The sequence below is a fragment of the Scyliorhinus canicula genome, chromosome 3 (assembly GCF_902713615.1).
Source record: "Scyliorhinus canicula chromosome 3, sScyCan1.1, whole genome shotgun sequence".
Taxonomy (NCBI): Eukaryota; Metazoa; Chordata; class Chondrichthyes; order Carcharhiniformes; family Scyliorhinidae; genus Scyliorhinus; species Scyliorhinus canicula.
In genome coordinates, this window is record NC_052148.1 from 150,950,523 (window position 1) to 150,975,643 (window position 25,121).

The window sequence follows — 25,121 nt, forward strand, 5'->3', positions numbered from 1 at the left end:
AACCAACAATAGGCACCTCTTACTTTTGATGGTTCTGCCCTCAGCCTTTTTCATCTATCAACATTTTTGTCGTCTTATCTCCTCTGACCTCAAATAGAACTACTTCCTTAAAACTCTTTTTGAGAAATTTGATTCTATCTTTTCTTTCAAGTGCTCCTACCACAAACATCTCTTAAATCTTTATAAAACCCAAGATGTTGAAAATGTAATAATAGTTCCCATCTCAGAGAAGTGTGTTTGAGCACCTCTATTACACTCTTGGGCAGAATATAGAAAAATATTGTAATCTTCCATTACCCATATCCTCCAAACATCGCCTTTTTTCCATGGCCTTTCCTGTTTTTCTGTTTTAATTGATACACTTATGCTGAGCGTACTTCTGAGCTTTCCTCTCTAGTTCTTTTTGACTCGCTCTTATACCATCTTATATGGTTGTTTTTTCTAATGCTATTGTTTTTTTCCCGGGATCTCAGAATTGCAGAAATGCTTAATTCTGCTTCCCACAATCTCTTTAACAGAAAATTATTATTTGTACTTTACCTTGGTTGATCTATGTATGGAAATACAGTGAAGGTACTGGGGAGATCAGGGTAAATCTGCCACGGCTGAAGAAATTAATGTCCTGTTGAATTTAATAGCAGGACTTCATTATTATTGATTAGAATTATATATTTACTCTCCATTTCTTGCCTGGCAGTCAGCAAGTTTGGCTGACTTCGAAGTGGGAAAACCAGCTGTAGGAAGCTACAGCAAGGCTCCCTGCTGGGCAGCCCCTAGCAGTTGGGAAAAAGGATGGAACGAGAGTTCTGCCCTTGGCCGGGGGTGAGAGAGGTCATCCTGGATAAATAAAGCAAGAGCTTAGTGCGAAAGGACATTGTGGGACAGAAGGAATCAGAGATTGCAGCTTGTGAGGATGAGATCATCACTGGAGGGAAGGAACGAGAAATCTGGACTTGGGGGTAGAACCACCCCGTTCCTCCTGGCTCACCAGGAGTGCTGTAAAAGAAACTTACTTTCTTGCTCAGGCTTTGCTTTTGCTGCCAAACTTGCCACACCCTGGAAAACCCTCACAAATTGTTCAATTAAAATCAAGCTTCCAATTGAACCCTGGAAACTGATTTAATCATGGTAATGAAGTGTCCTGCATCTTCCCAGTGGACAACTTGCATTAAACAAAGCCCACCGCTCACTAACGGTAATAGGTGAACACATTCCCCATTTTAAACATCTTTAAACCTCACCCCATCCCCATCCCCACCAATATTAGGGAAATGCAGTTCATATCAAGGCCATAGTTTTAATTACTCTTGTCTGTCATCCCTCCCCTTACTCTTTTGCATTGCTTGAATGACCTTATGAATGCCATTTTTCAGTGACTACAACATGCATTCCTTGCAGATCGCAAGAGGTTATTCATCTTTTTGTAGCATAGCACCAATTCTCCTTTGTGGACCATATGGCTGCTAATCTATACCGTGACCTCCTTCCAGGCTGCCTTGGCCAAGCAGAAGGGCTTCCTGCTTGGGAAAAGGGTATCCTGTCATTCCCAGGTGGTCTGGAGGAGAACCTGCAGGGAAGCATCATTAAACAATGGGGCCACTCATTGTCTGCAATGGGGCATTCTTCATTATTTGAATGGAGAGACTGGAAGTGATCAGGATCAATGGTTGGGGGTGAGGGAGCGCAGCAGTTCCAGGTATCCATGAGGAAAGTTGAGAAGGGAAGGGGTAGTAACATTTCCTGAAGAAAAACCTCCAGAATGACAGACAGAATGATGCTGCTGGACTGCAGTGAGTGTTCTGTTCATTGCGTGATTGCATGTGACTAGCCATTCCACCTTCAAGCAGAAACTCTGCACATTTGCTGTGGGGGAAATTTAATTGAGAATTAAATAAGCAGCACAGGGAGGGTGAATCAGTTCTGTACTTCCAGCATGAATGGTTTACATTGTGATAAAAATTCAAATCATGTTATGATTTCTAGTCCAGATGACTACCACATATTTGTCTATTAAGATTAGATAACAATTGAAATTTGTTTTAAACCATGAATGTGCCAGATAATAGAAGATATAAAATCTTTTTAAAAAGCCACAAAATATTTATATAAGCAAGGACAACTTGAAAGACAACTGATTTGATTACATAAATCCCTTTGAAGAAAAATAATATTTATTGTTCATGAATAAAGTTTTGAGCTGTTGGCGTATAAATTGAACAACTTCTTTCAAGAAATTCTCTGGGGTATAATTTTACCTTTGCCAGCCGGGAATTGACCTGATGGATGAGAATGCCTACTAGTTAGGAATCCACTTCATTTTCCAACAGCAAAAAGATGCAAAAAACCAAATAATCTGATTTTCACCTGTAATTTGGTCAAACTGAGTCAGAGAATCTACACAATCGCACCGAGAAAGCTAGGGGGTGGGATTCCCTGTTGTGTGATGCCTAAATCGCGAAACGCGATTGGGCGGAGAATAAGTTCCGATGCCAAAATTGCGCGGGTGCCGATTTGACACCAAATCGCAATTCTCCGTCACCTCGACAGCGGTGCCAATGCGTTCCCAAGTGCACGTACAGTGAACATCGTTTGCATGTCATTAGCAGGGCCTCCATGATTCTCCGCATCCGATGGGCCGAGTTGCCGATCGCGTGGTTCATTGTGCTTTTAAAAATCGTGAAACCAGCGTCATGGCTGATGAAGGAGAGGGAGAGGAGGTAGGACATGGAGAGGTGCGACTGTGAGCTGCCGGGTCGGACACTGGTTGGGCTGACTGGGGAGGGGGGATCCTGCCGGGTGAGGGGGGTTGGCGGTGGAACAGATCGAGCGGCCGAAGTGACCCCTCATGGGGCTGTGTCAGGCTGTGTCCAGTCAAGGACCACCATTGCCGCGACCTGCAAGGCAGTCATCTTGCTGCACACCCCACTGATCACCCACCTTGGCCCCTGGTTTTGCAGAGTGATACTGGCCATATGGGTGCCCGCACTCCCCCAACCATCGCTCCGCCATACCCACCCCCACCAGGCCGCCGGCGACCAATCCAGGGAAACTTCTACTGTAGCCCCTACCGGGTTACTGTGCGGGGGCCGCTGAGCATACCACTGGCAAGGGCAGTGTCAGCAATGGTTCCCCTGGCATCAGGGATAGGTGCCAGGGCCAGAGGCCTCTACAGTGCCAGGGGTTCAGAGTTGTGGGAGGGGGGGCGGGGAGAGACCATGCGGAGCCTGAGCCCACAGTGCCAACTGGAACCACCATGTAGCTCATTGGAGCTGTTTGGGCATGGGGGGTATGCACCATGCTAACATGTTAGTCATTCATCCCCTACAGACAATGGATATTGGAATTCAGCCAGCAATGGTGGCTTTCCTGCTAGTCGGCATAGTCCTGAGGGATGCCCTGCAGTTGTATGAGCTGGAGCTGCTCGAGGAGTTAGAGGAAGCTGCAGCAGCAGAGCGTGCGGCAGCAGAGCGTGCCCCAGAGGAACAGGAGGCAGGCGCACAGGATGGAGATCCAGCCGCCCAACATGCCGAGGAGGAGGGAGTGCCAAGGAGGCATTGTAGTAGGCTTCTGTATACCAGCAGAGGCTGGCATGTCATCGAAGACTCCAACAGAGCAACATATCTGCGAGATGATGGCACACCTGGCACTGTGGGGGTATGGGGGAGGACGCCATCTCCCGGTCGCCGTCAAGGTTGCCTTGAACTTTTACGCCACCGGGTCTTTCCAGGCATCGAGTGGGGACCTGCTGGGGACCTCACAGATCTCGGTGCACCATCCCTGCTGTCACGTAGACCCTACATGCCCAGGGGGATCAATAAATCCACTTCAATGTGAACCGAGCCCATCAGGGTGCCCAAGCAGCAAGGTTTACTGTCATCGATGGGATGACCAGGGTCCAGGGGATGCATGTCCCCCTTTGAGCGCATGCAGATGACAAGCCGCTCTACACCAACCGAAAGGGGTTCCACTCGATGAACATGCAGCTGATATGTGACCATCAGATGTGCATCATATATGTCTGCACCCAATACCCAGGCAGTGTGCATGTGACTTCATCCTGGCAGACCTGATCATTCCTGACACGATGGCTGGGGGGGTGGGGGGGGTTTGGCTCCTGGACGACAGGAGTTATCCACGGAGGTCATGGCTGATAACAGCTCTCCGGAGGACACAAACTGACGGTGACACCTGCTACAATGACCCCTATACAGCAATCAGGAGCGTGATCGGGCGGTCCTTCAGCCTCCTGAAGGTGCAGTTCAGGTGCCTGGACTGCTTTGGAGGGGCCCTCCAGTATGTTGTTGAAAGGGTTGCCTGCATTGTGACGGCCTGCTGCATCCTCCACAACATCGTGCAGCAGAGGGGAGATGTGCTGGAGGAGGAGGAGGAATGACAGGTCTCGTCCGATGAGGAGGCGGGATGATGGGCAGGACATGGTGCCCAGGGAGGCAAGGGAGGCCGCATGATGTGTTCGCCAGAGCCAATGCACACGGGATGCTCTGATCGCCTCCAGGTTCACCAACTCAGATAGGGGGACTGCCCAGGGGCACGGGCACCGCATACCACCCCCACATACATTCCTCCCCCCGGCCACTCCCTCGCCTGTAACCCCCACTGTGACATATCTGCTGCACTACAGGGTGTTGGCCCTGGGTTGGCAGTAACACCGGGTCTGGTCCATGGGATGGAGGATGATGACAACTCGCTCTGCAATGAGCTCTGGTGCTCCACATTGTTTGACAATGTCTGACACCTGTCCACGATAGCACTTTCCACGATCCACCTGGATGATCGCTGTATGCGGGCTGGCCATCCCATCACACAGTCCCATCGAATCCAATGGGTGACAGTGGTGGGGATGGTCATGAGGGGTAGGGGGAGGGTGGGGTGTTCAAGCAACCCACAACGTCGCCCATTACCCCCCTCTCTGACCAGTCCAGACCAGCCTACCCTCATACCTATCTGACATAGCAGGTTTAGCAGGTTGCAACAGTGTGAACAGGTGTTTAATGTGACAACATATATATAGATTTGTGCCTTCGCCCCTACATCTAAACTGTGCCCTGCACCCATGCCAAGTTAACTAGTGTATAACTTTCTGGCCTTACGGGCCCTAATGCTACGTCCTGGTAGATCCCCAGACGGCACAGCAGGAGTGGAGGCGGCCTGCTGTGATTTCCGCCTGCGAACTGGGGCCATTGGCCTCGATGGGCCCGGCTATTTCTCTAGCATCTCAGGTGGCCTGGTGCAACCCTGTTCTGCCTGCTGCCCACCAGATGGAATGTTTTGGAGACAGATGTGATGGGAAGTCAGTGTCATCCTCAGACTCGACCTCCTGGGCGCCTTGCATCTCAGGTGGAGGACTGGCATTTGAGCTGCTCTCAGCATCAGTGCTCGGCTTCCAGAGGGGGCATCAGCTGTGGCACTGGCTGGAAGCAGGGGCCACCAGATGGGCCCGCCCCATCTACAGGAAGTCCTGCAAGACACAAGACGATGCATGATTAAAACGGGGTCCTGGTGAGGGCGGAGTTGAGGATGAGGGTGGTGGGGGGTGAGGGTGGTGGAGCGGTGAGGGTGGTGGAGGGTGGTCTTGGGTGAGTGTTGACACACGTGTCATGGGGAACTGCAACTGAGCAGGGTCTCACTTCCTCACCCAGAGCCGAACTCCACCTCTGCAACCTCCCTTTCCTCCAGGCTGCTGATGACGTCCAGGGCCCTCTGCTCTGCCATGGCGGTCCGCCTCTAGTCTCCCTGCTGTTGCGGGCGGCCTTCTCCTTGGCGGGGGGGGGGAAGGGGGGGGGGGGGGTTTGCAAGCAAACAGAGACCGGCAGTGTTAGAGGGTCCAATGCATGTAGTCCAGGAGATGGGTAGCTCATGGCCTCCGTGGGCCAGGGCACCTGGCCATGGTGGCCGGTATGGGTGCCGGCATGTTGTGCAGGGTGGGGGTTATTGCCCCCTCCAGGTTGGGGAGAGGCAGTTATTGGTGTGTAGGACGCGGGTTGGTGTGAGGGGCACAGTGCTGCCGACTAACCCTGGCTACCCTAAGGAGGTTGTGCATTTTGTTTGGCACTGCTGGTTGGTCCATGGCTCTCATCGCCTATGCCACCTGCTCCCAGACAAATGGCGACTGGCAGCCTCCTTCCCAGGCAGGATACAGGGTCATCCGCCTCTCCTCCACCACGTCCAGGAGAGTCTCAAGCTTGGCATCCATGAAGAGTGGAGCCACACGTCTTGTTGCCATCTTGTTGGCTGAGATGGTGTGTGTGGGGAGTGAAGTGTCTATATGCGGCTGCAGCTTGTTAGCCTCCTGAGTATCAATTGCGAATCCGCCGAATCTCGCACCATTTCTCATTGGAATTAATTATGTCCATGTGGCACCGGTGCTAGCCCCTTAACAGTAGCTGAATTGGTCCATGTGCGGTGCCAGTTTTGCTATCGTGGAACTCCACGAATTATGCTCCGGCGTCGACATAGTCTGAGATACAGAGAATCCTGCCCACGGTATTTCAAACTGACAATGGATTTCAGTTATTGAATTCCCGGCCCCACTATGACAGAATGAGGCCATCACATATTTACCAAATGGTTGGCTACCAATTCCCTGCCCCCATTCTAGGTAGTAAATGAACATGAAGTAGCAGCCAGTCTTCAAATTTTTTTTTTTTCATGTGTTCCACCTTGGGATAAGAGTGCACCAGAAAGACCAACATTTTATATCCATCCCTAATATTCCTTGGGAAGGTAGTGGTGACCTACCTTCCTGCACTACTGCAGTAGCTACACTCTGAGTGTTGTCAGGAAGGGAGTGTCAGGATTTTGACCAAGCAACAATGCAAGAAGTGAGATATTGGGCAGAATTTTCCTAAATAATGGCCAAGGGCCTACTCACCCTTGTTGCCCTGAGGAGGTCGTGCAGTTTTTTACAGCACTGCTGGCCAGTCCTGGCAGTGTTGCCCATGGAGTTCACGATGTTTGCCCCCTGTGCCCAGGCCCAGTGACCGTTGGAGGGGGTGCATCCTCTTTCCCACTTCAGGGTAAACGGTGGCCCACCTCTCCTCCACAGCATCCAACAGGGTCTCGATTTCACGCAGGTGTGAATTTCCCACAGCATCCTCTACTGGTGACTATCATTGTGGGTTGAGAAACCCGCTGGAGGCGGGTGGGATGCAGTTGAAGGCCTTGTTGGAATCTTGCAACCACGCCCGATTCTCCATGACGCCAGTGGGAAAACATGCCAGTCCAAAACACGTCTGGAACAATGTGGCATGCAGATGTCACGACTCATCTGATCAGTTCCTTGGGCTGCCTCCAGAGTTTGGAATGGAGGTCCTTTTGGACACCTTTTCAATATGGCGCTTGGATATGATGGTGGGCTATGTATCATCAGGCCTCCCCCACCACAGGACAAAGCGGCAAACATCTGGTCGCAGAATTAATGAGGTCGGGGCTGGAACATATGGCGTGGCTTCATGTCGGCCTCCGCAACAGAAAACTCTCTACCTTCCTGCCCAGGCCACAGGACCTCATCCCAGATAGGGAAATTCCACCTACAGTGTCAGTGGTGGGAGTGAGTGAATGTTTGAGTGCTGAATGGGGTTCTGACCAAGTGGGCTGCTTTGCCTTGGATAGTGGCAAGCCTCTTGAGTGATGCTAAGTATTATATTCAGCAGGTAAATAGAGCGCATTCCATCACATCCTGATTTGTTAGATGGTGAACAGGCTCTGGTGAGTTAGGAGGTGAGTTACCTGCTGCAGTGTTCCAAGCCGCTGACCTGTTCTTGTAGTTACATTATTTACATGGCTGTGGTCCAGTTCAGTTTCTCATCAATGGTAACCTCCAGGATGTTGGTAGAGGTGGGGGGGAAATTCAGCAATGATATTCTTTTAAATGTCAAGGGGAAATGGTTAGATTCTCTCTTGTTGGAAATGGTTATTGCCTGTAGACTGGCATTCGAAGATAGACAAATCAGGAATTAAACAGCATGGGAGGTTTAACTTGCCTTGATTACCTTGGAGGAACATTCTGCCCCACCTCGCTCCACAGAGAAACATAACATACTTATCTCAAACAGCCTCTTCTGCCTCTGATTGACTTCCAACTTAACCTGGCAGGAAAGGCACATGCTCGGGTCATGGTTTAAATTGTTGTCAGGGTCCAAAGATGTCATCAGACTCTGATCTGTATATGCACGGTAGCGCAGTGGTTAGCACTGTTGTTTCTGAGCGCCAGGGACCCGGGTTCCATTCCCGGCTTGAGTCACTGTCCGTGTAGAGTCTGCACGTTCTCCCTGTGTCCGTGTGGGTTTCCTCCGGGTGCTCCAGTTTCCTCCCACAAGTCCAGGAAGATGTGCTTGTTAAGTGAATTGGACATTCTGAATTCTCCCTCAGTGTACCCGAACAGGCGCTGGAGTGTGGCAAATAGGGGCTTTTCATAGTAACTTCATTGCAGTGTAAGCCTACTTGTGACAATAATAAAGATACTATTATTTTTTTTTAAATTAGAGTACCCAATTCATTTTTTCCAATTAAGGGGCAATTTAGTGTGGACAATTCACTTACCCTGCACATCTTTGGGTTGTGGGGGCGAAATCCATGCAAACACAGGGAGAATGTGCAAACTCCACACGGACAGTGACCCGAGGCCGGGATCGAACCTGGGACCTCGTTTCCGTGATGCAGCAGCACTAAGCACTGCTCCACCGTGCTGCCCTAAGATTATTATTATTAAAGGAGGACCTCACTGGCTTTATTATGTCCTGAATTCTCTGGGCGTTTGCTGGCGACAGGAGTCTCTAGTCCCACTGACAGCCCTGGGAACAAGAAATCCCTCTGCCAAAGAACGGCAGGCTACCTTCTGCTGCCAGAAAATGCGGCTGGGAGGCCAGAGAACCCTGCCCTAGATTAAAAATGCATTTTACCTTTGTCTAATTACTGCACTTGAAAATGCTAAATAAATGGTTAGTTTGAAAGATGGTTAATCAAAACTGACAAAGCTGTCAAAGAGTCATCCAGACTCGAAACGTTGCTCCCTTCTCTCTCACAGCTGCTGTCAGACCTGCTGAGATGGTCCTACATTTTCTGTTTTTGCTTCAGACTCCAGCATCCACAGTAATTTTATCTTTGTGTCATATTTAATATTTCCTGAGCCAAGCATCTCCCACTTGGGAGAATAGGAGGTGAAAATCACCGTCTGCTGCAATGCATGAGTGCATTAATATACTGAGCCAGCTAAAATGTATCAGCTAAGATAGTTGAAATATATATTCCAGTTGAATACTTTCAAGAAAAGTAAATCTAAGAGTTTAAATCATTGCACTGCAGTGGTGTCATTTACCAAACATTTGAGATGCAATTTTTTTTTCTCAGCAAAATGCACTTTTCCTAGAAGGTGGTGCACCTGTAGTGAACCATGTGATAAACTATTAAAGGATCCTTTCTTTTTTGGCAGAAGATGGATGAAGAAAATGAGGCTAACTTGTTGGCTGCTTTAACGGAGACACTGGACAGCATCCCAATAGATGAGGATGGACTGCCTTCATTTGATGCACTGACGGATGGGGATGTAACCACTGCCAATGATCCTAGCCCTCCCTCAATGCCTGACGGCACTCCTCCAACTCCGGAGGCTGAAGAGCCGTCTCTAGTAAGAACCTTCCTACTGTTTAACAAGAATTGGATGAGTCTCTGGCTACCCACTGCATGGGTATGATGTAGTCAAAAATAAGTTTGGATTTTTCAATTAGGGGCCATAAGGAAAAGTATTAAATGCCTCAAAAAATGTAACATTGAGGGAAGATGTGTACTGCATTTTAAGAACAGAGGCTGGGATTCTCCATTTGGGAGACTATTAGCTGGATTTTCCGTCTGCATGATCCTCCACTACACTGACAGCGCACTCACGCCCACGGATTTCCCGATGGCATGGGGATGCCCACAGTGGGAAACCCCATTGACCGGCTACCGGGATAGAGGATCTCGCTGCAGTGGGGGCGCGCCACACCAGAAAACGGGTGTGGAGGGACGGAAAATCCTACCCGATGTTTTCCCGCCGGAGCTGAATCACACCTGATTTATGCTCATGCTGGGTGTGCATATCAGGAAGCGAGTCCCAATTCTTTGCCATACAAATTTATGCATGATATGGATTGCAAGGGATTCCCTTCAGAATCACTTCATCGGGCCATCATTTTGAGTGAGGTTTGGCAGCTGAGCTCCATCCACCAATGCAATTCAGTACCCCCCCCCCCCCCGCCCACACTTTACAGGGGTGACCTGACAGCCCCCTCATCCCTCACCCCCACCAGAGACCCCCTAATTAAAGAAACCCACACCAGATACCCCAAATTAAAGAGACACCCTACCAGAGACTACCCATAAGAGACCCTCAGCAGAGACACTTCATAAGAGAAACCACCACCAGATACACCCGCCCACCCCTCCCCATAAGAAGGACCCTTGTCTGGAAGCCCCTCAGAAGAGAGACCCCTGCCTGGAGCTCCCAGAAGAGAGACCCCTGCCTGGAGCTCCCAGAAGAGAGACCCCTGCCTGGAAGCTAGAGAGCAGTTCAGACAGCGGCAGTGAAAAATAATCATTTATCTCCCTTCATACTTGAGAGACTTTGAAGTAGTCAGCTAGGAAACTGATGACAATGTTTACAAACGTCAAGCTATGACTGACAGTTCCTGGATGACATCAAAGAGAATTACGTGCTTTCTCTTAGTTTCCAGGCAGGGATCTCTCTTCTGAGGGGCTTCCAGGGAAGGGTCTCATGGGGGGTCTCTTTAATTAAGAGGTCTCTGGTGGGGGTAGGTTTGCTGGGGTGGGGTGAGAAGGTCTTGCATTGTTGAGTGAGGGTGGCCATCGATGGACTTTGGAGGCAACACTCTTGGTTGACCACAAGGTGCACAATGTCAGGGCCACTTGTCAAGCCCTGCACCAAATCCCTCCCATGTGATTCCCGAGCCAGAGGACCGAAGAAACACATGGGCCTGGAAAATATTATGTCCGGCCCGTTAATAGGATGAACATTAGTCCTAATCACCCATTTGCATGATCCCACCAGTGTAGGGCCAAACCTCAATCCCAACACCAACGGGGGACCGGAGGACTGGAAGGGCGCCAAATCTATTGGCTGCCTGATACGGGATTCTCCGCTGCCCGCCACCAGTAACAGAGTTCCCGATGCGCAGAGAATCCAGCCAGATTGTTGTTAAGATTGTTGTTGTAAGATTGATAACTTTTTAAAATAAATTTGAACTTCCAGATAACAACTGATAGTATGATAGAAGACTTCGCATTTGAAGACTTTTGCCGTATCTATAGAATAGAATCCATAGAATTCCTACAATGCCTGCACCGACCCTCCAAAGAGCACCTCATCTAGACCCAACCCCATCCTCATAACCCCACACATTGATCATGACACTAAGGGGCAATTTAACATGGCCAATCCCACCTAACCTGCACATCTTTGGATTGTGGGGGGAAACTGGAGCAACCAGAGGAAACCTACGCAGGCATGGGAAGAACATTCAAACTCCAAAGTCACCTAATCTGGATCCCTGGTGCTTTGGGGCAGCAGTTCTAACCACTGTTTAACATTGTAATAAAAGACTAAAAGCACCTTTGACTAAATACTATCATTGTAGGCTACTTATATTTTAAACTACAAAATAAAACATTTTCCTTTTCGAGCAACAGAAAACACAGTTCACATATACACTTTACACTGTCTATTAGGTAGACAGACAATTCTCACAATTCTTTTTGGGACGAATGGCCTCCTTCTGCAAGATAGGGATTCTATGCTCTATGTTCCAAACCAGGCCATGCTGATTCTTAGGTCTTGAGGGTTTACATCTGTTCTTTTCCTTTCTCTGCCTCAAATTTTAATCTCATATCTGCCTTTACAGTGAGGTTTTTTCCCCCTGGAGATTCTTCCACTAGTGCAAATTAATTGAATCTTCCAGCCTAGTTTTAATTTCTCATGAATTTGGTCTTTTTAATTCAGGTGTTAGTTCCCACCGCCATTGCTTCATGGTGAACCAGAGACTTTTGACCTGGGGTTACTCTCCCTTACCAGATGTTGGCAGACTAATGTTTTTTTTAATATAAATTTAGAGTACCCAATTCACTTTTTCTAATTAAGGGGCAATTTAGTGTGGCCAATCCACCTGCACATATTTGGGGTGTGGGGGCGAAACCCATGCTAACATGGGGAGAATGTGCAAACCTTACATGGACAGTGACCCAGAGCCGTGATCGAATCTGGGACATCGGCGCCGTGAGGCAGCAGTGCTAACCACTGCACCACCGTGCTGCCCTGGCAGACTAATGTTGTCTGTGAGTTTTCACCAATGCTTTAGACCCTTCCCCATTCAAAACCCATCGCCATAGCAAGGTGAATCACATGGCACTTGTTGATTAGCTATTCTTGAGAAGTAAATGGGCAATTTAAAGTAAAAGTGTTTGTAACTTGATATTCTCAATACTTTTCTGGGTCTTTGGAGACCCATAGTCAATCCACAGATAGGGCACCTGCTGCTGTCAATGTCTCCAAGTGTAAATACCTTGGAACCTTTTTCCCAGTAAAACAGTCTTGCCCCCATTAATCTTTAACAATCAAACCACTGAGGCTTGCTGTCAGGCAGACTGCAGAACAGGTCACATGATCCCCTTCACTTTACCTTAAGTCCCAAAACAATCTTACAAATCTTCTAATTGTAACATTACTTTCTGTGGTCCTTTGGGTGCAATAACACTAATAGCTTTGAAATATATGCATGTGTAAGTATGTTTTTCTTAACTATAGTTTGCTATCAAGCATTCATTTAATTATTAAAAACAACAACAGACTGTGGAAACTGAAAATTGGACTAGTTTGAATGACACATGATTCAACAAGAAGCTGTTTACAAGTAGATTCTGTTATTTCATGCTTAATTAAATTTCCCCCCATTTTGGTTGTATTTTTCTAGTTGAAGAAGCTCTTGCTGGCTCCTGCTAATTCGCAGTTTTTCTACAATGAATGCCATGGAGGCAGCACACACATCCGCGTGACCAATAATAACAGGATTACACCAAGCCCTGCTGTTGTCAAGGTACGCTTCAGTGCTGTGATCAGAAATCTATGTGCAAGGAAAAAATAATATTTTATGCCATATAGAATGAGAGTTCAAACTAATGAACTAGGTATTCTGGAATGACTGAAAATCTTGCCTGATTATTAAATTTGGATTTATTGTAAGTGTACGCAAAACAATGAACCAGCATGAACATGTAGATTTGTAGCAATGTTGGACATCAACTTGCTTGATATAGACATTCGGGCTTGGATTTTAACTTCCAGCATCAGCCCATTTCCCAGATCACCAAACATGCCACAGGAAAAAGTGTCCAGAATGGAAGGACATTTGTTCAAGGATGAGGGTGGGGTCTGTGCTGGGCCAACCAGCCCGGATGCAGATCAGTTGCCACCACAGTGCCAAGAGAGGGTGGTTAAAAGGCAGTCTGGGACTACATCCCAGTTGTGTAGTTAACCATTAGGCCCTTCACCCCCCACACCCCCTCACTGCCACACCCCATTCATGGTAGCTTATGCCAACCTGTACCTCCCGCTCATCCCTGTGGCCATTACATGGAACATAGAACATACAGTGCAGAAGGAGGTCATTTGGCCCATTGAGTCCCACTTAAGCCCTCACTTCCACCCTATCCCCGTAACCCAATAATCCTTCCCACCTTTTTTGGTCACTAAGGACAATTTATCATGGCCAAACCACCTAACCTGCACATCTTTGGACTGTGGGAGGAAACCAGAGCACCCGGAGGAAACCTACGCAGACATGGGGAGAGCATGCAAACTCCGCACAGACAGTGACCCAGCAGGGAATCGGACCTGGGATCCTGGAGCTGTGAAGCCACAGTGTTATCCACTTGTGCTACTGTGCTGCCATTAGCCATTACAGCCATTGTGTCAACTTAGTGCCAATGCATACCAGCCTAAGGCCTCCATCCACCACCAAGCTCACCCAGTATTCACCATGAGATGACCTTCGGAACCATGCTGGCAATTTTTTAAAATTCATGGTATGTGGACATCCCTGGGAAGGCCTTGAACTGAGTGGCTTGCTCGGTCATTGCAAATGGAAGAGTAGAGTCCACCACATAGCTGTTGCTCTGGGGTCACGTGTGCCAGATATGGTAAGGGCATCTGTGAACCTGATGAGATTTTACAGCAGTCGATGATAATTTCATGTCTAGATTCACTTTATACTACAGATTTATTAAGTGAATTCAAATTCCACCAGCTGCCAAAGTGGGATTTTAATCCATGTCCCTAAGGCATTAGCTTGGATTTCTGGATTGCCAGTGACATTATCACTGCATCACTGTCTCCCCTCTCTAGATGAGATAACATAAAGTTCTAAGGATGGTACGGTAGCACAATGATTAGCACTGTTCATTCCCAGCACCAGAATCCCCAGTTCGATTCCCGACTTGGGTCACTGTCTGTACGGAGTCTGTAAGTTCTCCCTATGTCTGCGTGGGTTTCCTCCGGGTGCTCCAGTTTCCTCCCACAAGACCCGAAAGACGGGGTGCAGGATTCTCAGACCCCCCGCCGGGTCGGAGCATCCCCGGGGTGCGGCGTGAATCCCGCCCCGCCGCTCTGACGCCGGCTGCCGAATTCTCCGGCGGCAGTTTTCGGGCAGGGGCGGGGATCGCGCTGCGCCGGTCGAGGGCCGTTGGCAGCGGCTCCCCCCGGCAATTCTCCGGGCCCCGATGGGACGAGCGGCTGCCCGTTTTTGGCCAGTCCCGCCGTCGTGAAATGGACATGGTCCATCCCGGCGAGACCTGGCTTGTCGGCTGTCTAGCGGGCCCACCAATCTGCGGGCTGGCCTGTGGCGTGGAGGCACTCTTTCCCTCCGTGCTGGCCTCTGTAAGGCTCCACCATGGCCAGCGCAGAGAAGAAACCCCCTGCGCATGTGCAGGAAACATGCCGGCGGTTCTGCGTATGCGCCAGAACACGCTAGCAGTCCTGCGCATGCGCCAACTCGCATCGGCCGGTGGCGGCCCTTCAGCACCGGTTGGCTTGGCGCCAACCCCTCCAGCGCCGGCCTAGTCCCTGGAAGTGCGGAGGATTCTGCAACTTCCGGGTGGCCCGACGCCGGAGTGATTCGATCCGCTCTTAGCGCTGGTACTGGCCGCCCCGCCAATTGCGGGAGAATGACGCCCATGCTGTTAGGTCATTTGGACATTCTGAATTCTCCCACCATGTACCCGTAGAGGTGCCAGAATGTGCTGACTAGGGGATTTTCACAGTAACTTCATTGCAGTGTTACTGTAAGCCTACTTGTGACAATAAAGATTATTAATTAAATTATTAAGTGTCAACTACAGAAATAGATACTACATTAAAAAAACACTCTTACAAAAGCCCATCTGATACATCTGATTCCTCTTTATACTTAATCCCTTACAAAAACAAACATTTGTATTCATAGAAGTTGCATCGCAGGAACTCATCAAGGCTTCTTCATCTGCACCTTCTAAACTCACGAATGCTACCATGCCGAAGGACAGTAGACACATGGGGATGAGCACCACATACAAGTTTGCTTCCAAGCTACTCACCATCCTGACTTGGAAATATATTGCTGTTTCTTCATTGTCACCGGGTCAAATTCCTGGAAATCCCTCTTTAGCGTCAGTATGTGTTTACCTGCACTACATGGACTGCAGTAGTTCAAGAAGGCACTTCACCACTAGTGGGCATTTAGGGATGGGAAATAAATGCTGGCCTAGCTAGTGATGCCCTCATCTCATGAAAGAACAAACAAAAATACTTTGCCATTGTTTCCCTCCTAAGAGGTAACAAGGAGAAGGTGAGAGAATGGCACAAGGTGAATTACCCATTTGGAGAGCTGGCAAAGACATGTTGGTCTGAATAGCCTCCTTCCTTGCTGTAACAATTCTGTGATTCTCAGTTTGGGTTCCATCAGGACTATTTGCTTCCAGACTTTGCTTTAGCCTTGGCCAAAGACTTGATGAAATTCCAGAGGTGAACGTGACTACCCTTGACACCATGAACACATGTGACAAGTGGCATCAAGGAGCCCAAGTAAAATCAAATTCAATTTAAATCTGAGGAAACCTCCACTGCCTGGAGTCACACTTACCACAAAGGAAAATGGTTGTAGTTGTTGAAAGTCAATCAGCCCTGGATATCGCTGCAGATGCTCCTCAGGGAAGTGCCTGAGGCCAATTATCTTCAGCTGTAATTATCAATGACATTCACCCCATCATGATGTCAGATGGGATTTTTTTACTGATGATTGTCAGTGTTCAGTTGCATTCTTTTGTCTTCAATTAATTTACGGGATGTGAGTGTTGCTGGCAAAGCCAACATTTATTACCATCCCTAACTGCCCTTGAAAAGCTGTTGTTAAGCAGCCTTCACAATGGTCTGATAGAACTAAGTGGGAAATTTCAAAGTTCAAATTTCTTGTTTTCTTTATTTGTTTGTGGGACATGGGCGTCGCAGGCGGTGCCAGCATTTATTACCCATCCCTAATTGCCCTTGAAGGGGCAGTTAAGAGTCAATCACATTGCTGTGGGTCTGGAGTCATATGTAGGCCAGACCAAGTAAGGACTGCAGATTTCCTTCCCTAAAAGACTTTAGTGAACCATGGTCATGATGCTATGGATTTGGAGTCTCATATCGGCCAGAACGGGTAAGAATGGCAGATTTCCTCTCTTAGTGAATCAAGTGGGTTTTTATGACAATCCAGAGATTAGGGGCGTGATCCCCCCCAAAATTTCAAAATTAATTTGTTGCGAGATTTTCGGAGAGTTTCCCGCTGGCTCTGCCGGCGAGTTCCCCAATGCTATTCAGTGACACTTCTTGCACCCTGGGGAGTTTCTCACCGGTTTAGCCCACACTTAGGGCATGATTCTCCAGAAAAAATTCCCAGTGTGATAGCGAGTGGGAATTGCCGTGCACTTCCTGGCGCTTAGCCCAGCCAGGCCGTAAACATTATTCATTGTTAATTGGTCCACTAAACGAGGCCTCACGGGCTTCTAGCCGCAAATGAAGGCTCCCCAGCTGATCGCCGGGACCATGCTCACCAGCCACTAACAAGGTCGAGCAGCACTTAAACAGCACTTGCACAGCCAACCCCAGCCAGCTCGCAACAATGGTGCTGAGGAGACCAGCCCCATGATTCAGGGATGCTGACACCGAGATGCAGTGGAGGCCAGGCGGGGTGTCCTGTGCCCCCGAAGGTCACAGAGGGTGCGATAGGGCAGCCAGTGCTGCATTGGACGAGGTGGCATCAGCTGTAAGCTCGGGAAGTGTGACCAGGACGACTGTGTAACCAGGAGGACTGGCCTCCAGTGTCAAAACAAGGTCAATGACCTCCACTGGGCAGCATGAGTGAGTAGACACCAATGCCCCCCCCCCCCCCCCCCCAGGGAGCATCCACCCCCCAACTCGCTATATGACCCCCAACTCTACCTCCACTCCCTCCCCCTTTAACCCCACCCCCCCATCCCTCCCTTCACACCCCCATTCCCACCACAACGTATGTGCCGCCGTCAAGTGAGCCGGGGCCCTCTGGCCTCAGAGCCCCCAGCAGACGCCCGCCAGGGATATCGAAGGCCACGGGATGAGGTAAGCAGCTGGCTGCCTCCACCTCAGTTATGCATCCTGGGGAGACACCTAGATGTAGTGGTAGAGCTGGGAGGGCCAAGCACGTTGAGGATCACTGAGGAAACTGAGGAGGGCGGGGATAGGTGGGGTGTGGGGAGGTGGGGGTGGGGTGAGGGTTGGGGGCAGCACCATGGAGAGAGCGGGGACTTGTAATTTACATAAAACACCATTGTGCACAACCAGTATGATGCCTCTGTCACTTCCTTCCGCAATGCGGGCCGACCTCCGAACCCTTAGATCTCCAGGCATCTCCCTCTCCCCGTGGCACCCACCCTCCGGCCATGGACATGTCCCCTGAGCTGTGTCCAACCCCCTGGGTGTTCGGATGTTAGCTGCTGCGTGTGTGTGATGTTGGCCCTCGCAGTGTTCAGGCATCAAGGTGTGATTGAGATGGTAGGCAATGACCCCCACATGCTACATGACCTGCCTATCCAAGGGAACCCACTTGGGATATGTGAAGTGCTCACCTGACCACGATTGACAATTCCCTATTAGTGATAGCCTTCAGCCGCACGGTCAGTGGCCTTAGCAGTTCTGTGGGGGTTATGGGTGGTCATGGGGCAGACAGGCAGGGACAAGGGGTGACCCCAGAATGGGTAAACACGATCCAGGGGCTGGCATGGTGGTGCCACAAGCGTTTGCCCCCTCAGTTGTCCCCCACAACGCCCCCCCACCCTCCAATTGTGGCCCATCCCTTCGGAGGTTCCCAACCCCTTGCTGAGGGTCCCCCACCGAGCAGAGGGGCAGCAATCCCAGCACGCCGGCTTTTTGCTCACCTTTGCAGATGCTGGTGGTGAGCAAAGATGGCTACTCGCCTCCTCAGCTCCTCACAGAAGCTCTTCCGCCAGGTTCATGTTTTTCAAAAGAGTACTAATCGGCGCCAGCGTGACCACTTGCTGGGGAGGCCACTGAATGACAGGAGGCCATCCAGGAGGATATGGGGTGGTTCCCGTTAATTTTATGGAAATTGGGCTTAAATGGTGATAATTGGTTTTTCGCCACTCTACGATGAGATCCCAATTTTGCCTATGTGAGCGGGCCAGTTGCGTCGCAAACTGTTATGGCACGGTTTTCATTTTTGGCCTGTCCCGCTATTCACCGGCCTCGTTTCGATTGAGCGAGTGTGTAACAAAGTCAGAGAATCGCCCCTTTAGGGCGTGATCCTCCGGCCATGCTGCGCCGGAAAAGCAGCTGACCGTGACGCAGCGTGGCCGGTGAAGGCCACGAGACTCCACTTCCGGCATCTACCCGGCTCGCAGCGCTTCCCGAGATTCAATGCAATCTTGCTATACATTGCAAGGAGAATCCCGCCCACCATGGGCGGGATCACCTTTTAGCAAATCTGCAAATTACAACGAGGCAGTACGTCTTACTCTAATATGCAGATTCCCGAGGTACCTGAGGCTTTGGGGACTTCGGACAAGTGCCATTTGGTACTGGTCCCCACAAACGGGGCCCAGACAGAACAGCACTCATGGGGATCGGAGGCCCCCAGCTGCATGCCCTTTGGGCAGGGTGGTGCCCTGACACTACTGTTGCCACCTAGGTACTCTGGCAGTGCCAGGCTGGCACGGTACCAGGTTGGCAGTGCCAAGCTGGCATTTTGCATGCGATCGGGTGAGGTTGCCTGCCATGGGTGTTGGGGATATGGGGGAGCCAGGGCGCCCTCCCATGTTGCGTTTGAGCTGGGGGGGAGGTCAAGGATTCTTTTCTGGGCTTCAGAGATCGGGACACCATTTAAAAATGGTGTCCCCGATCTCTTGCTACAACGGGGAGTTCTGGCTAGCAGAGCTCACCATTGAAAAAAACGGGTTATGTGCGACCTCGGCCGCGCGTTCCACATTCAGGCCCCTTATTCAAAGACAGTCACATTGAATAGCCATGTGTTTCTTGGCACTGCGAGAGCCGGACACGGCTAAACACGCTCACTCGGGGACTTTGTTCTATTTTGGGAACATTGCACCCTCAGAATTATCCCCCATCCATGAGCAATTTTACCCTCCACAGACATGGACACTACTCCCACACCCCCCAAGTGAGGACATCCCACTATGGGGTCCCTAGGGGCCCACATCTTCAGGCCCCCCCCAAGCCCCCTTACAGCACCCACTCCCTTCCGGGACCCCACCCCTCAACTTCCCAACCTCCCGGAGGCCTCTACTTGCCTGCCCTACACCCCCCACCCTTCAACCCTCCCTCCACCCTCCTTTCATAGGTATGGCGCCCCTCGTGCTCTGACCCTTGACAGTGGCACTTGACCATCCCTGCACTGGCACCCGGACAGTGATTCTGCCAGCTTGGCAGTGCCAACTTGACACTTTGGTAGTGCCAGGGTGGGCAGTGTCACAGTGCCCACATTCCAGGGGGGGCACATTCCAGTGGGGGCCAGGGGGCCACCCTGCACTTATCCTGACCACCCAAGGGTCTCCGATGGCCCGGGAGACCTGTTGGATGCCGTTCTGCTTGGTCCATGTTTTTGTGGACCAGTGCTGAACTGCACCCAGCTGCAGCCTCCCTGGGGTGGTCGGAGAATCGAAGGAGGCAGGTGGATATCGGGCAGGTAAATCTTAAGTAGGTTTAAGACCTACTTCCAGGAGGTCCTGCCTCTCTTGGGCAGAGTTCCGGCTCCGACGTCTCACGGGACTTGGATTAATCCTGCGAGGTGTGGATGCTGCTGGGAGGCCTGCTGGAGGACTCTCCTGGGATTCTTCAGCTGCGTTGTGCTCTTGCTGTTTTAGTGGGATTTGAATTGATATCTACAGAGCGCTAATCCAGATCTCTGGATTATTAGTCTCGTAGACTTTCTGTATGCCACCGATCCCTGAAAATTCATATAGCTCTTCAGACAATGAAGCAGTTTATGACTGCACGCAGCAAGACCTACTAAAGACTACAATTGTATTAGAATCATAACATTTATAGTACAGAAGGAGGCCATTCGGCCCATCAAGTCTGCACCGGCCCTTGGAAAGAGCACCCTACTTAGGGCCACACATCCAATCTCACCCCGTAACCCAGTAACCCCACCTAACCTTTTTGGGCACTAAGGGCAATTTATCATGGCCAATCCACCTAACCTGCACATATTTGGACTGTGGGAGGAAACCGGAGCACCTGGAGGAAACCCACGCAGACATGGGGAGAATGTGTAGACTCTGCAGACTGACCCAAGCCGGGAATCGAACCTGGGGCCCTGGAGCTGTGAAGCAACAGTGCTAACCATTGTGCTGCCGTGCACATTGATATGTATTGATGCTACATTCTTAACCGTTTGTAAACCTATTAGAAACTGAAGGAAATCTAAAAATACTGGGCTGGATTTTCCATCGCTGTGGTAGCAGGTACTACTGGAAAACTCAGTTTCCATCAATTTCAATATCATTGTTCTCTGAATTCATCAATGTCTGCACATCAAATGTTATTAGATATAGTATCTATTTTCTCAGTGTCACTACCTTCATCCAAAACGTACTTGGCAAACTTTTTTGATTGAGTTGGCAATACACAATACAATTATGTCCAAGGAAACTGTCCTGTCACTTTGTGCACGATGTTGATGTGTAAAAACGTTGGATCGGTCTTTTGGTTCATTCCCATCCTTGAACAGAAAAAATTTAACATGAGACTGCTTTAACATTTAACTGCTTTCTTCAAGTCTTTCTGTGATCTCAACAGCAACTGGGATTAATTTAATATGACATATGCCCTTATTATAATCATTTGCAGCTGCTGCATTTTATAATCCACAGAAATGTACAAAACAAAAACCACATGAACAACTGCTTAATCGTGAAAGTAGTGCAGTAACACATACTTTATTTTTCAAGGGAAAATAGTTGGTATATTGAATAACTTACATTAACATTTTTAATCATTTTGTTATTTTCTTGTGTCTTTATAAGGTGGAGTCAACTTCAATACTCAACACAAGAAATATTTGCCAGAAGCAGAAATCACAGACCCACCGTCGCCAATGCACAGAATTGCTCAAATATCTGACTGCCAGTGATGACCCTCCACAGTCCAAAATAAATGACCACAAAATTAGCAGCAAAGTCAAAAGCATCTCCAAAAGGAAGATACAGCTGCAATCTCAACAAGCACATAACCTTCAAGGTAAGAATGAGACTGTGACATATCACTATTACAAGTTCAATGTACTTTCATAGGTACCTTTTTGAGTTCATAACATAGGAGTAGGCCACTCAGCCCCTTCAACCTGCCCTACAATTCACTTTTATGGGAGTTTATCCACAATGCTCTGTACTTCCTTGTACAACAGTGTAACCTGTGGATGCAACAAAAGTACTTATTTAGAACCCAAACTCAGTATTTATGTCTTTTGAACATGTATTTCTTTGATTTCTCCAAAGATGAGTCAAACTAATGTCTGGTGAAATGAGACTTGATATTCATCATTAGACTCTATTCCATGTTATAAACCAGTAAGTGAGCCTGACGCCAGTAGTGCGGTAAATTCGAGAATCCATGATCAGAGATTTTATAGTTAAGAAAACAGTGGCAGAATTGGACAGAGTCAGCACGGATTTATGAAGCAAAAACCATGCTTGACAAATCTACTGGAATTCTTTGAGGATGTAACTAGTAGAGTTAATGAAGGAGAGCCAGTGGATGTGGTATATTTGGACTTTAAGAAGGCATTTGACAAAGTCTTGCATAAGAGATTAGCATGTAAAATTAAAGTGCATGGGATGAGGGGTAGTGTATTTAAATGGATAGAAAATGTTTTGACAGACAGGAAACAGAGTAAGAATTTTAGGGTGGCAAGGTGGTTAGTACTGCTGCCGCACAGGTTGAGGGCCCAGTTTTGATCCCAGGCCCGGGTCACTGTCCGTATGGAGTTTGCACATTCTCCCCGTGTCTGTGTGGGTCTCATCCTCACAACCTAAAGATGTGCAGGAAAGGTGGATTGGCTACTCTATTAAGGATGATATAGCTGCAATCTCAGCCCCTTAATTAGAAAAAAATAATTAGGTACTTTAAATTTTAAAAGAAGAGTAGGAATTAACGGGTCTTTTTCTAAATTGGCAGGCAGTTACTAGTGGGGTACTGCAGGGATCTGTGCTCGGACCCCAGCTATTCACAATATATACTAATGATTTAGATGAGGGAACAAAATGTAATATGTCCAAATTTGCAGATGACACCAAATTGGGTGGGAGAGTGAGCTGTGAGGAGGATGCAGAGAACCTTCAGTGTGATTTGGACAAGTTAAGTGAGTGGGCAAATGAATGGCAGATACAGTATAATTTGGATAAATGCAAGATTATCCACTTTGGTAGCAAAAACGAGAAGGCAGGCTATTATCTGAATGGCCATAAATTAGGAGAGCTGAATGTGCAACAAGGCCTGTGTGTCCTCGTACACCAGTCACTGAAGGTAAGCATGCAGGTACAGCAGGCGGTAAAAAAGGTAAATAGTATACTGGCCTTCGTTGTTAGAGGATTCGAGTACAGGAGCACGCATGTCTTCCTGCAGTTGTACAGGGCCTTGGTGAAGCCACACCCGGAATATTGTGTGCAGTTTTGGTCTCCTTATTTAGAGGGAGTGCAGCGAAGGTTTACCATCCTGGGGTGGCAGGACTGACATATGAGGAGAGATTGAATTGGTTAGGATTGCATTTGCTGGCTTTCAGAAGAATTAGGGGGATCTCATTGAAACTTATAAAATTCTAACAGGAGCGGTAGATACAAGGAAGATGTTCCCGATGGTGGGTATGTCCAGAACCAGTGGTCGGAGTCTGAGGATATGGGGTAGACTATTTAGGACAGAGATGAGAAGAAATTTCTTCACCCAGAGACTGGTGAGCCTCTGGAATTCATTACCACAGAAAGTAGTTGAGGCCAAAACATTTTCGGCGGAATTCTCCATTGCCGAGACTAAGTGTTAACGCCAGGGCAGGATTCATGGACTTCTACAACAGCAAAACCGTCGTCTCACCTGGACCGATTCTGCGACCACTGAGGAGCTAGCACCGGCGCCACATGGAACACAGTCGCTTCCAATGAGAAACGGTGCCGGATTTGCTGAATTTACGATTGAAACTCAGGAGGCTGACAAGCTGCAATCGCATAAACACACTTCACTTGCCACACACACCATTGCAGCCAACTAGATGGCAGCGAGGAGAAAGGTCCCAATATTCACGGACGCCGGGTTTGAGACACTGCTGGACGCTGTGAATCAGAGGCGGGCAACCCTGTACCCCGGCGAGGGAAGGATGCTGCCAGCTGCCGCATTTGCTGGGCCTGGGCGCAGGTGGCAGAGGCTGTCAGCACCAACGGTGACACCATCCGGCAGTGCCATAATGGACTGTATGACCTCCTGAGGGCAACCAGGATGAGTAGGCAGCACTGTGTCCCTGGCACCAGCCCCCACCCCCCCACCCAGAGGGTGGCCGAGCCCCACCCTGCACCACATACCGGCACCCATATCGGCTGCTATGGACAGGTGCCCTGACCACTGAAGCCACCGGCTACCCACCCCCTGGCCTGTATGTGTCGGACTGTCTAACACTGTGCATTTTCTGTACCCCCTCCCACCTGAGGAGAAGGCTGCCCACAACCACTGAGAGCAGGAGAAGACTTGCGTCCTGGCTTGTGTCTTGCAGGACCTGGAGTCCGCCACAGCCAGAAACAGAGCCTGGGTGCCGAGCAGCAATGAAGATGAAGCTGGCACGGAGGGGAGCCATATATCCCAGACCCAGGAAATCCAAGAGCTCAAGTCTGATGATGACACTGACTTCCTGTCACAGCTGTCTCCAACCCTCCACCATCCCAGAGACGCTCAGAGCGGTTGGGCACTTCGGTGAAGAGGCTCCTGGGACACTATTTGGTGCTCACCACACAAATGCTCCAGTACAGCAGGTAGAGGTAGGAACTCCTGAGGGGGAGGACCGTCGGAGGGCAAGCCGACCCCAGGGACCAGCTGCTGTTCAGGCTTCTGGAACAGACAGTTCCATTGATCGTGCAGATTCAGTCGCAGAGCAAGGGACTAAATGAGGGGTTGTCGGCGAGCATCCAGCACCTGCAGGCGCAGGCGGAGGAGTCCAACCATATGCAGGAGCAGGGGATGGTGCCGGACATGCGTGCTCGATGGAGGCCTTGGGGGCAATGGTTTCAGCTATGGATCAGCATGTACAAAGCCTTAGGCAATCTATGAGGGCAGCAGCTGAGGCCTAGGATAGGGTTGCCTTCTCACAGGTAGCCATGTGCCAAAGCCACCTGGACATTATAGCGGTGCTCCTGAACGTGGCCCAATCACACCGGCCATGGCTGAGATTGTTAGCGGCCTAGGCATAGGCTGATGTGGCACAGACGCAAAGGGAGTAGGCTCCGTCCCTGAGGGAGATGGTGCAGTCACTAGCTGATGTGGCACAGACCCAGAATGT

At 49.5% G+C, this 25,121-nt stretch overlaps 1 protein-coding gene across 3 annotated transcripts in view; it reads left to right on the top strand.

The window, feature by feature from the left end:
- The window catches only part of ppargc1a (peroxisome proliferator-activated receptor gamma, coactivator 1 alpha), a 214,181-nt gene that overhangs the window by 103,145 nt on the left and 85,915 nt on the right, over window positions 1-25,121 (top strand). For all 3 annotated transcript variants that reach the window (XM_038791483.1, XM_038791484.1, XM_038791485.1), the window contains exons 3-5: window positions 9,449-9,643; window positions 12,978-13,100; window positions 21,613-21,826. In XM_038791483.1, the coding sequence (XP_038647411.1) occupies window positions 9,449-9,643; window positions 12,978-13,100; window positions 21,613-21,826 (532 nt within the window). The remainder of the gene's footprint in view (window positions 1-9,448; window positions 9,644-12,977; window positions 13,101-21,612; window positions 21,827-25,121) is intronic.